This window comes from Strix uralensis, chromosome 5, assembly GCF_047716275.1.
Source record: "Strix uralensis isolate ZFMK-TIS-50842 chromosome 5, bStrUra1, whole genome shotgun sequence".
NCBI lineage: Eukaryota > Metazoa > Chordata > Aves > Strigiformes > Strigidae > Strix > Strix uralensis.
This window is the reverse complement of record NC_133976.1, coordinates 14,523,120-14,535,859: the sequence shown is the minus strand read 5'-3', so window position 1 is coordinate 14,535,859 and position 12,740 is coordinate 14,523,120. Positions and strand designations below refer to the sequence as shown.

Here is a 12,740-nt window from a genome sequence, read left to right as displayed (position 1 = left end):
CCAGGAGACTATTGCGGCAGTCATTTTGACTGAAATGTTTTTTCCAAATGGCATCTGGTTTTCAAACTGCCTTGTTGCATAGCAGTGGTTTTAGTATGTGCGTGAATGTAACTCTTGGCAGTGGTGGGTTTCAAACAAGTGCAGTGAGCTGCACGTTTGCTTTAAGAGCCCTGTGATGATGGTGCTGCAAAGTGCTAGGGTGCGTATTAATTTTAATATGACTGAAAGAATATAGTACTATTGTCTGATGGTATTTAGTAAGGAAAGTTCTTAATTTCTTGATAGTTTTGAGGTTCAGAATCAAAAAGCTGTGGGTGAAAGTAAGTGGGACTGAAGAGTTACAATTAACATTACATCGTGAAGATTATAGACTGTAGAGATGAAAAATACCTTGCAGATCATCTAGTATATCTCTGTCAGTTTGTAATTGTTGCTGCTAGTCTTTCATTAATATTTTTCTAGTCCAGTTTAAAATGTACCACCTGGTGAGATTTCAATCACATCTCTGAGGAAACAGCGCTTTTTTTTTTTTCCTCCTAATAGTCAGCATCATTTACTTTTATACTATGGATTTGAGAGGTGTCACACACTTTGTCCAGACTCTTTCCTGTGATAGTCAATCGTTGCTTACCCAAACTAACCTTGTGTCTCCCTGTATCTGTGGTCCTAATTCTGCTCATGTGTTGCACCTCCGCGAATGTTTTCTGGCTTCTCATGGTGTCCTCTGGAAGAGCCTGGCCCTTCTCAGCAGACAGCCCTCACTTCTGGAATCCTCCTCCCTTCCATGCAGCCATGTGCTGACAAAGCCGGTCTTGTGTCTGCTTGGGGAATGATGCAAGGCCCATCTGTTAGTCCAGGCTGATAGGAAAAAAAACAGCCTTTAAGGATGGCTTGTGGGTTTCTTGTGTTTTCCAGAGGTTTCAATGTCCATATTTGACCAGTGAATCCCCAGAAGCAATCTGAGCCATCATTTCCTACTGGCAGCAACTCTGCTGTGCTTTTATGATTATTCTCCCCTTGCATCCAGGCTTTCAGCAGCAGTTTCCTCACACAAATATATTTCAAAGAAAGCTCAGTCATGGCTTATTTTTAAACATACCAGTGATACCTGTTCTTTCAGATCAGTAACTTCAGATTTTTTTGTTATTCCTGTAGAAAATTCCATTTACTTAATCACTTTTGCTGGTATTAAATAATTACCAGATCTAGCTGTAATTTTATGAATAGCTTTAGAATATTTCTTCCAACTGTAATTTCTTTTGTTCAGAAGATTCTCAATAAATATTCTTTCTTACGTCACCCACACAGTTTTTCTGGCTTGTTTCGAGTTTGTGCTTGCCAGATGTTTTTTCCCAAGCTTTTGTGATAATGAAGCCATGGTATTAAAAAAAAAAAAGCTTTGAAAAGCTTTTTTTTAAGTGCAATTAGTTTGACATTGCATTCATGTTTTTCCAGTTGTTTCAAACTTTCTGATGTATCTCATTTAAGAACAGATTGTCTCCAAAGTTCTACAACACCTGAACTTTTCAAGTAGTAACATTTTTTCAATGCTTAAGTTATAGGTTGCATTGGGACCTAAAGAGTTAACAGAACATGAAAATTGGTGATTTTTAAAATTTTGCTACAAATACGGTCTTAAACCCAATTCATTTCACTATATCTTGCTTTACCTGCTTTACCTTTACCTTGCTTTACCTTTACCTTTACCTTAGGTGAATGCCCTAAGTAGGCACAGAGAGACTATTTATATGAATACAGTTTTATGCAAAATAGCTAAGCTGCAGAATCAGTTAGAATAAAAGTTAGATCTGGTAATATTTTAATACCATACAAAGCTTTTTCTTCCTTCATCCACTACCCCCACCCCAGTTAGCTGTTAGACGTTCAGCAAAGAGGTGCTCAAACCTCTTGTGTCAGGAGGAAATTGAACCTTCTGTGCCCTAGAAGACTTCTTAACCATTTGGTGAAGACACTTGTCTTATTAATTGGGTCTAGACAGATAGGTTCAGCACAAAATATTTGAGGAACTTAATTCCACATCTGCCATAATTGAATCTTTTCTTCTAACAAAGCAATTTATTGCAAAAAAACCCCTGTGTGTTGCCCAATTCTGTGGCTGACTTAGCAGCAGAGTCCTGCTATATTGTATAAAGCAGAAAAAAATGATGAAGTCATTGCTTTGGGGTGACAGAACTCTCTCGCTGTTTTTGATTCTCCCTGAACCCATTGAAAAAACTGTGCAAACAGAGCTTCAGGCTGCTGTGGCCTCAGCGTGTAGGCTTTTGGATTTGTCCTTCAGAGATCTTTGCCTTTCTCCATGTACAGTCTAGGCATCTAGGTTTTGAATTCCACTCCAAAGACTCACAAGTTAGGTATTTTAGCTTCTAACATTTGTTTGTCTGCAGGGAAGCTGGTCCCTATTTATTCCCCTTTAGATATGTGTTCTTTCTCTTTGTTTCTACTGAACCTCTTTGGAGATAAAACTGTTTCTTAGCCACATGAATTGAAAACGGCAATTCTCTCTACTTCAGTGGTCTTAAGCAATCTCAGGATCAGGACTCACAGCACTCGCTTCCCTGTGATGACATTTTTATTAAGATAAATAAATAGAGGATTTGTAAAAGAAATTAGTAAAGGGTTGCAACTTACAAAGTAAGTTTGTGTTATTCTGATGATCAATAGCTTCATTTGTCTTGTAATATTGTATATTGAATCTTTAGAGTTAATGTCTTGAGTCAAAAGCATTAATGAAACATAGTGGCTAGTCTGATGCTATTTCAGATTTATTGAATCAGCCTTTATTAAGGAATTTTACATTGCAGACCTTATGTTACATACGTATCATTTGGTACTAGTTGGAAAAGAAAATGGTTACAATTAGTTGTTAAAAGTATTGCTGGAGCATTTGTAATGCAGCAGCAAGGTCCCTTTTACATCCCACATAAAACTGAGATGGGTCCAGCTCCAAACTATCTAGGCTTTTGCTGTGCTTATGGGGAGCTTTTAGGAGCCTCCTGCCATTCCTTCATTGGTGATTTCTGAATGTGAGGCCAGCTGCAGGTATGTATTGCAGAAGTGATTGGCCAGTAATGGTGCATTGGGGTGTAAAATAGAAGTTGTTATAGCGGATTACTCCATAATGCATCTTCACTGACTGAATAAGGACTTTGTTGAATGAAGAACGTAGAAAAATGTGCTCTTAAGCTCATGAGTATTTTAAGAAAATAAAACACCTAACAAGTTTGAGGTTGAACCCAATTCAGTGATATGTTCAAAGTGATTCATGAACTGGATTTTGAGCCATTTACCATATACTGAGTTCAGTTTTAAATGCAGTCAATGCTAAGAATTTGTAAATCATGTGCTACTCTTTAATGTAGTTTATAGATGTGAAAGTAAATGGAATTTATCTTTGTGAATATGGGTGGGCCAGTATTCCTTAACCAAACTCCAAAGACTTTGTAGAATGATGGCATCCAAACTATTGTGGCCTAATGCCATATAAAAGAAAGTTAAGCACGGGCTGTTATAAAAATTGTTTCATTCTTGGTGACTGTAATTTTTTCTGTTCTCCACAGGTAGGTGTAATTTTTTTATATTATGTCCACTTAAGGGAAAGCTAATAATTCTGCCTACCTCCTGCAAGCACTTTCACAAATTTGAAGACTGAGTTCACTTTCAGCAAAAGAGTGGGGTTATTACTGAGCTAGGGTTTTTTTTTTTTATTGATGCTGGTAAGAACTTGCTGCTGCTTTTTATAGCAGTGTGCTTCCTTGAAGGTTTGAACTGATACATTTATTCTTCAGAAATTCCTTGCTATGCTATTATCATTACACAGAGGTAGGTCATGGTTGGCTGGTTTATGGGTTTTGGTGGTTGATTTTTTTTTTTTTTTGAAAAGTAGCACTGTGGTCAGAAACCAGTTCTTCACAGAATGTGACCTTGTTGCCTTGAATTGTCAGTGGCATCTATAGCAAAGGCCAGGGAAAATTTTTCTTGTTTTCTGCTTTTACCTCTTTCTTTCCCCTGGGATCTAGGAGCAGGTAGGGAGACAGTAGAATCACCACAGTGTTTTTTGCTAACTGAGGCAGAACAGACTGGCTGCACTCAGCGGTGACATCCCACAACTGCACTTTAGTGATACCATGGTCGTCATTTGGAGGAACAAAGATAGTGAAAAATGCACTGGTACACTGCTATTTTGGTAAAATAATCAGTGGCTCTGTCAAGACACTGTATCTGTGTTTGTAGGCAAATTTCTCTCCTTTCACGACCTGCTCTTTTTAAGAACATAATCTTCCAGCCAGGTTGGAAGGGACCTTAAAGGTCATCTAGTTCCAGCCATTCCTGTGAGGGACAGGGACACCTTCCACTAGAGCAGGTTGCTCAAAGCCCCGTCCAACCTGGCCTTGAACACTGACAGGGAGGGGGCAGCCACAGCTTCTCTGGGCAACCTGTGCCAGTGCCTCACCACCCTCACAGTGAAGAACAACTTCTTAATATCTAATCTAAATCTGCCCTCTTTCAGTTTAAAGCCATTACCCCTTGTCCTATCACTACATGCCCTTGTAAAAAGTCCCTCCCCATCTTTCCTGTAGGCCTCTTTTAAGTACTGGAAGGCCACTATAAAGTCTCTCTGGAGCCTTCTCTTCTCCAGGCTGAACAACCCCAAATCTCTCAGCCTGTCCTCATAGGGGAGGTGCTTCAGCCCTCTAATCATCTTCTTGGTCCCCATGTCCTCCTTATGTTGGGGGCCCCAAGCTGGACACAGTACTCCAGGTGAGGTCTCAAGGGGGAGAATCACCTCCCGTGACCTGCTGGCCACACTTCTCTTGATGCAGCCCAGGATACTGTTGGCTTTCTGGGCTGTGAGTGGACTTTGCTGGCTCATAGTCAGTTTTCCATCCACCAATAGTCCTGAGTCCTCTGCAGGGCTGCTCTCAATCCACTTGTTGTCCAGTCTGTATCTGTGCTTGGGATTGCCCCGGCCCACGTGCAGGACCCTGCACTTGGCCTTGTTGAACTTCATGAGGTTTGCATGGGCCCACCTCTTGAACCTGTCAAGGTCCCTCTGGATGGCATCCCTTCCCTCCAGTGTGTCAGCTGTACCACACAGCTTGGTGTCATTGGCAAACTTGCTGAGGGTGCACTCAATCCCACTGTCCATGTTGCCAACAAAGATGTTAAACAGTGCCGGTGCCAATACCAACCCCTGAGGAATGTCACTTGTCACTGCTCTCTGCTTGGATGTCGAGCTGTTGACCGCAACTCTTTGAGTGCGACCGTCCAGCCAGTTCCTTATCCACCGAGTGTCCATTCATCAAATCCATGTTTCTCCAATTTAGAGACAAGGATGTCATGCGAGACAGTGTCAGATGCTTTGTACAAGTGCAGGTAGATGATGTCAGTTGGTCTTTCCTTGTCCGCCAACACTGTAACCCCGTCATAGAAGGCCGCCAGATTTGTCAGGCACGATTTGCCCTTAGTGAAGCCATGTTGGCTGTCACCAGTCACCTCCTTGTTTTCCATGTGCCCTAGCATAGTTTCCAGGAGGATCCAGGATCCACTCCATGATCTTGCTGGGCACAGAGGTGAGACTGACTGGCCTATAGTTGCCTGGGTCTTCCTTTTTTCCCTTTTTAAAAGTGGGGGTTATGTTTCCCCTTTTCCAGTCAGTGGGAACTTCACCGGACTGCCACGATTTGTCAAATATGATGGATAGTGGCTTAGCCACTTCATCTGCCACTTCCCTCAGGACTTGTGGATGCATCTTGCCAGGTCCCATGGACTTGTGCACCTTCAGGTTCCTTAGGTGGTCTTGAACCTGGTCTTCTCCTAGAGTGGGGGTGTTCTTCATTCTCCCAGTCCCCTCCTTTGCTTTCTGCATCTTGGGCAGTGTGGCTGGAGCCCTTGTAGGTGAAGTCTGAGGCCAAAAAGTTGTTTTGTACGTCAGCCTTCTCCATATTCCAGGTAACCAGGTGTCTTGTTTCCTTCTGGAGAGGGCCCACATTTTCCCCTAGTCTTCCTTTTATCACTGACATACCTATAGGAGCTTTTCCTGTTGCCCTTGATGTCCCTGGTTAGCTTTAATTCTGTCAGGGCTTTGGCCTTCCTAACCTGATCCCTGCCTGCTTGGACAGTTTCTGTGTACTCCTCCCAGGCTACCTGTCCTTGCTTCCACCCTCTTTAGGCTTCCTTTTTGTGTTTGAGTTTGTACAGGAGCTCCCTGTTCATCTATGCAGGTCTCGTGGCATTTTTGCCTGAAGTTCTCTTCGTTGGGATGCATTGCTCCTGAGCTTGGAGGAGGTGATCCTTGAATATTAACCAACTTTCTTGGGCCCCTCTTCTGTCCGGGGCTTTATCCCATGGTACTCCCAACTTTGAGTGGGAATGTTCAAGAGGAGGTCTTTGGGTATAAAAGAAAGAAAATCAAAATCTCTCTTGGTTGTCAGGTAGAGATTTGGAAAATGTTCAACTCATGCCTATTATTCGTCTTCCCCACATTGCCTTTCTCTCTCTGATCAGAACTCCAGGATAACTCTTGATACAAAGGATGAAGGGTTTAGCCTGTGGCTCTCACTGCCTGTGCTGAAAATGTAATGGTGAAAATGTATATGTGTTCCTGGGTTTGCTTGCTGCAGAACTACATGAAAATCCGTGAGCAAGTGTGATTGGCTCTCCAGAGAAATATGGGAATGATGCCAAATGGAAAAAAAAAAAAGGCCACATTTTTCTTAGCAAAAATGACTGACATTACTAATGTCTCTTGTTTTTAGATCAGCTCTCTTGTGACTCTGCAGCTGTTATCCATGGTTGGCCATAACGACCAGCTTGATGGACCACGATATAAATGTACTGTATCTCTGGACTTCATCAGAGCTATTGCCCGGTGAGCCTATTAGGGTTTGTTTACTGTTGTATGTGCTGACTTGAAGGAGACTTCAAACTCAGTATTTGCTCAGTCTGTAGCTCTCTGCCAACCAGAATAGAAATCTATAGATTTTTCTAAGAACGAGTGAATGATTTGTCTTATTTATGAGAAGTGTTGAACTTCAGGTAAGTATAGTCCAATCCTGTTTTGAAAAAAATTTATGTTACAGTGGCAGTATGTGTTATAGTAATATACTGTCTTTGTGCTTAATAAAGGTCAGGGACTTCACGTGAAAATACTGCTCTAAAATGTCAGTCCATTTCATTACCAAAAGGCACATCATGATATTTGAATCTGAAATATTTAGTTCTTACCAGTGTTTGTACATACAACATAAAAACTACATAGGTTATAAAAATTCTTTTGCATATTCTTATCTTGTGTGATCTGTAGTTGATGCAAGCTAATGAATGTAGGTAACTCAATATCTCTGTTCATTCAGAGCCTTCTTCTGGAGTCTGAGAACAGTTCCAGGTCCATCAGGAGAGATGATGATAAGTTACAGACAGAAATGCATGCAATACATAAGCAACAGTCAAGCCTATGTCTCGTTTTTATGAAATGCCAACAGCATTACCTCACACCTGTTGCTGCAGCCAGTTTATTAGCAGGTCTTGGATAAAGAGTCAGAGCCAGATCAGAGCCAAGAAATGACATGTAGTGAAAAGGATGAGAAATATTCTTAAGGCCATCTCTTCTCTGTAATGTGGGACTTCAGAGGAACCTGTGGTGTAGACTGTATCCCATAACCTCAGTGCACATCTTGCTCTCCTGAGCTATTAAATGCCCAATAGCTTTATCAGTAACACTCACAGACACACTAATTTCAGTTTGCAGTTGGACAGGCCATAGAATGAAACTTCATCTGGTTCAGGCCTGGCTGGACCACACTGCCAGGACCTCCATGGCTTTACTATGTCAATTTCCTATTCCCAGCAATAAAGTCACTCGTGAATGATGCCCTGAAAAAGCTCCCACTGGTACCAAGTACAGCAGACCATCTGCTCAGCAACATGGATCATTGTGTATACAAACATCCCCAAGTTCTTGTCTCTGCTCTAACTCCTGTGATGAATACAGAGACAAGTTCATAAACTGTGTACTGACTTTGAGGGTCCTTGAATTAAGATACTTGAAATAATGGCCCTCTCCCTGCAACTTTAACATCCTTGACTCCATTAAAGTTGCTGGAATGTAGAGATGGCCAGAAAACAGGACCAAAACTTGTGCTATGCAGCTTGTGCTTACCGCAGAAAGTAGTTGTTGGAGATACTATCACTTCAAACCTCAGTGCATGGTATATTGCTTTGGCTTGCTTCCCTTTAGGTCAGATGTGTGCGTGTGTGTATATATCTCCTGACTGACTTTTCCTACATGTTATAAAGAAGAAAGCAGTTCTCCCCCCACCCCCAGCCAAAGTAGTTTGGAAATGTTTATATACTGCCTAGATAGGGCCGTTCAAATGACCTGACAGATTTTTAAAGTTGGCCTGTTCTACTTCTGTTCTGCCCCCTCCCCCCCTTCTTTTTCTTGCTTTGTTCCTTTGTTACATTTTTTTATTATCTTTTCCAGCCCACAGTCTTTGTTAAATCTTTAAGGAGGAAGATCCATAAAGATGCAAGGCTTTATGAACCCATGGTAAATGAGCTTCCTCGTTGTCTTGATGGGGCTAGCTACAGGGCGAAGACATGATCTTCTGTGCTTTAAGAAATTTCATTTTCTAGCTGTGCAGTAGTCTTGCAGCTGCCTGTAGTTTTTAACTACTCGTGGGAGAAGTTATATTTATTGCGGAGAAGGAACTACTTTGCCATTTCAACCAAAATACACGTCAAATAAGCAGCCTATCCCCTGATTATTTTTTCTTTGTTATTTTAGTAGTACCAAAATAAGTTTGTTAGTTCCTAAAATCTTCAGATACCTCAGCCTTGTTACCATCTCAGCCTTGTTATTTGACATATTTCCTAATAGAAAGCTGAAGAGTGCAAAGCGTGGGACAGAAAATGATGCGCTCTCTCTCTCCCCTCCCCAATACTGTTCAAGCTGTTCAGATTGTCATTTCATTTTCTGTATTTTTTTAAGCAAAAGTGAAGTTTGCATTTTTTTGAAAAATGCAAAAGCCACCTGTTTTTGGGAAAGAGTAAAAAACTTGTGTCTCTTTCTGATGGTTTTTAGTTTCATAACTGCTGGCCATGCACAGTCTCTCTTTAGTACTGCAGAACCTCATGTCTGGCTTTGTTCTGTTGCATACATTCAGTGTTTGCAGAGATATTCCTATGCTTTTACCACATAATATTTATGTGTTTAGCTGAAGATAAGGTTAGACATTTCTTTGTTAGAAATCTTTGATTTCTCTTTTAAGAATTTCAGACCTAAGTTCATAAATTTTCTGTAGCTGAAGTAGGGATCTCTTAATGTTTCTTGAATGTAACAGGTCTTTTCATACAGTCTCTAATGAACCCAGTTGTTATGACAGGATGATTGTTTCATTTAGTTGATAAGGTCAGCATTTGTTGGAGTGTGTGATTTTGTTTCTGTTGAAAGCTTTAGTTACAAGACTAAAGCACTTCTCTTGAGTGACACAATGTCATATGAATAACAAGGGCAGTTAATTTCTTTAATTTTTTCACTGGATTATTAAGTAGACTCAAGCACAATATTTCTTGTTATGTATCCTGGGGATTGCTGAACTTTTTATCTGCCCAATATGAAGTTTTATAGAAACTTTTCAAAAAGTGGGTTACAGATGATGTGTGAACAGAGAATATTAAATGATTGTAGTCTAACAAATAAGACATTCAGCCAGTTAATCTCCCTTAGCATTGTGAGCAGTTATTTTTGCATCATTGAATACTTAAAAAAAAAAAAACTTTTATACTTGTCATTATATGCAGTAATTTGTGTTATTTATTCAAACAGTAAACCCCGAAGTCTGAGTGTTAGATTGTATAGCGGAATGAGTTTAGAGACAAAAAAATAATTATATGTTTTATTCTACTGCTGTTTCATTCTGCCTGCCATTAAAGTACAAAAGTATACATTAAAATCTTCTATCCCATTGAGTGGCATTCTTGGAGTTTTCAAATTTAGCTATGAACATGGGTCAACTAGTGTCAAAACTGAAAGAATGCAGACTACAAATGAGTACAGATGAAGGAGTTACATAGTACATGCTAGAACAGGTGGTTTGGAAGATGAACAAAACATTCAATAGCATGAAAGATTGCTGCTTTGCATCACCAACTAGAGTATATCGTGTTTACCATATGAAAATATGATCTTATTAACTTTGATATATTTTTTACTGCTTAATGATCAAAATAAGAATCTTCCAGTTTTTACGAGAAAGCTGCTTTATTTCTTTTTTAGACTTACAAAGTTTAAATAATCAGAAGACGGGTACTGTAAATAACACTAGAAGTTAAAAATTCATTCATCCTTGATTGTATTGCTTTTGGGGATATAGCTTGATTTTGATTGTGCAGAATGTCCCACATGTGCTGTCTCCAAACAGGTTAAAGTCTTAGCACTGTTAAGATGATTGCTGTAATATACCGTGTTTTTGTTTATAGGACCGTGAACTTCGACATAATAAAGTACTTGTACGATTTCTTATGAAAACAAGCTTCACAGCCATATGGACAGTGTGACAATGACTAAGGCAAGCTGTGTTCATCTCTCTACTTAGCTGGCCAGAAAGAAGAGTATTTTGGCTCTTTTGGATTTGTCCAAACAGGTGCTGGCCCAGCATGGAACCTGATGAAAATACTCTGATTGGTCTGGGTGGATCTGAGCAGAGGACTATTTACCAGGGACCCCGGAGTATTTGGAAGCAATGTGTTAATTATAAACAGCAGGGTTTGAGCACAATCTGTTCTACTCTTAATGATGTTATCTTAACACTGAAATTGCCTGAAACCCATTTACTTAGGACTGCATTTTGCTCTATGAACTCTCCCCAGTGCTTTGAACATGGCAGCAGCCCTTGTTTATATGCCCAGTCTTTTCACTTCCTCTCCACAGGAATCTTTGCAATTGCCTGCCAAAGCAGCTTTTCCTGAGGCCACCATTTTAGGAAAGTGGAGTAGCAAAATATAATAAACATAGGAACATATTTAAAATCAAGCTGGTATAAATCCTTCTTTCTCTTCAGTCGTATGTAGGCAGACTGTTACACTGTTATATGGAGATCACGATAGGAAACTCTTATTCACCATAGTTTTTTTTTCAGACCATTCATAAATGTTGACTATGAATATATTTTTACAAAGCTTTATTTTAAGAAATTATGGATTCTTAAAGTTGTATCCCAATGTCAAATTTGAAAGGTGTTATTTTTGATTAAACATTTTATAGTCCTTTTGTGCTCATCCAGTTATATTAAGTGCTAATTATAATGCTGTTTGGAATGAACATACTTTAAGATACACACTGTGTAATGGCTTTTGTAACAGTATTTGTCCTGTAGAGGAGGATGGCACAGCTGCCTTTCCATCAGAAAGGGAGAAATTCAACAGGTGACAGAGTATTCCTGCAGCAGTTCCCCAAAAGAGGCAGAATAGTGAATAATCAATGTGGTGTTATAACATAAAACTTTAGCTTTGGAAATACACAGTGGAATAAACAACAATTCATTTGTCTCCAGTTTGTAAGTAGAGGATTCCCAACTGCTGCTACCTTTATGGGGAATTAAAATCCCCTGGTCCAGTTCGGGATTATTGTCTTCATGAATCTGATAATTTCTGTCAAACTCTGGAAAACTTCAGGTCCCACAGCCTCTTACTCAGATGTTTTACTCCTGAATGCTGGCCTTTGACTAACAGTACAAGACAGGGCCATGTCCTATCTTGACTATTACGTTTTTTTCCAAGGAAAAATGGTAATTCTTTCCCCCACCTTGCTCTGATATTGGAGATGGTCAAATACCCGGAACATGTGTAGCTTTTTTTGATTCCCCCACCCCCACCCCCCGATTGTGGGTGTGTAGCCAAGCTCCTGGATCCAGACCCAAATGAACAAGTTCCAGGTGAATCGAAGCAACAAAAAGCATCTTTCTGGCCAAGCTGTCACTTCCTGCCTCAGGAGAGTGTGAAAGAGCAGCAATGAGTCATCTCCGTGATTCCTTTTCCTTCCTACCGCTGAGCTGAATCAAACCCTGCACCTGTCCATGAGGTGGCAACGTTTATCATGCTTACTGAAGTGCTTGGGTGCAAATACATAACCTGTTTCAAAATGTTTACTACCTGCTTTTGTTTTTACTAATAAAAAAGTATGTAAGGTGTACATAACTTTACAGTGTCTTCCCCTTTTGGAGCTAGTGCTGGTCTGAGAGCTCAGCTCTTGTGAACCTCCTGTATGACTACCTAGGGCTGAAAGTTGGAGAGGAAAGAAGGTTTGAGGTGTTCATGTAAAGTCTATGTAAAGCAACAGCACAAATATGATATTTGATCTACATTATAATTTGATATATGAAACATGATGGGACTGATACTAATTTATTAAGTGCTACAACTCTTGAGTCACAAAATTTCAAAAACTCTGCAGCCAGCCTTGTTTACAGCTTTCAGCAAAGTGGGTCAGGGCAGTTCTGCTGGGGAGGGACAGTGCCATCTTGTGAAGCTTCCCCTTCCCCGGCGGTCAGGATGGCTGAAAACCTTGGCACCTACCAAGCAGAAGTAAGAAACAATTCTTGGGGAAGCTTTACTACCAACAGCAAGTCGTGAATAATATGACACTTCCACTCAACTTCCATGAAAATACCACAAATGCTCAAAAATAGTTGCAGATACACACATTAAACAATAAATTTGGT

The 12,740-nt window shown here is 40.2% G+C and overlaps 1 protein-coding gene across 4 annotated transcripts in view; it reads left to right on the top strand.

Moving 5' to 3' along the window:
* ORC5 (origin recognition complex subunit 5) overlaps window positions 1–12,212 on the top strand; it is a 75,407-nt gene extending 63,195 nt beyond the window's left edge. For 3 of the 4 annotated variants that reach the window (XM_074869928.1, XM_074869922.1, XM_074869923.1), the window contains 2 exons: window positions 6,777–6,889; window positions 10,501–12,212. In XM_074869928.1, coding sequence (XP_074726029.1) covers window positions 6,777–6,889; window positions 10,501–10,546 — 159 coding nt within the window. In that variant the 3' untranslated portion in view covers window positions 10,547–12,212. Of the gene's footprint in view, window positions 1–6,776; window positions 6,890–8,503; window positions 8,570–10,500 lie in introns of all 4 variants that reach the window. The other variant, XM_074869924.1, reaches the window with a different exon arrangement.
* Window positions 12,213–12,740: the final 528 nt, after the last annotated feature.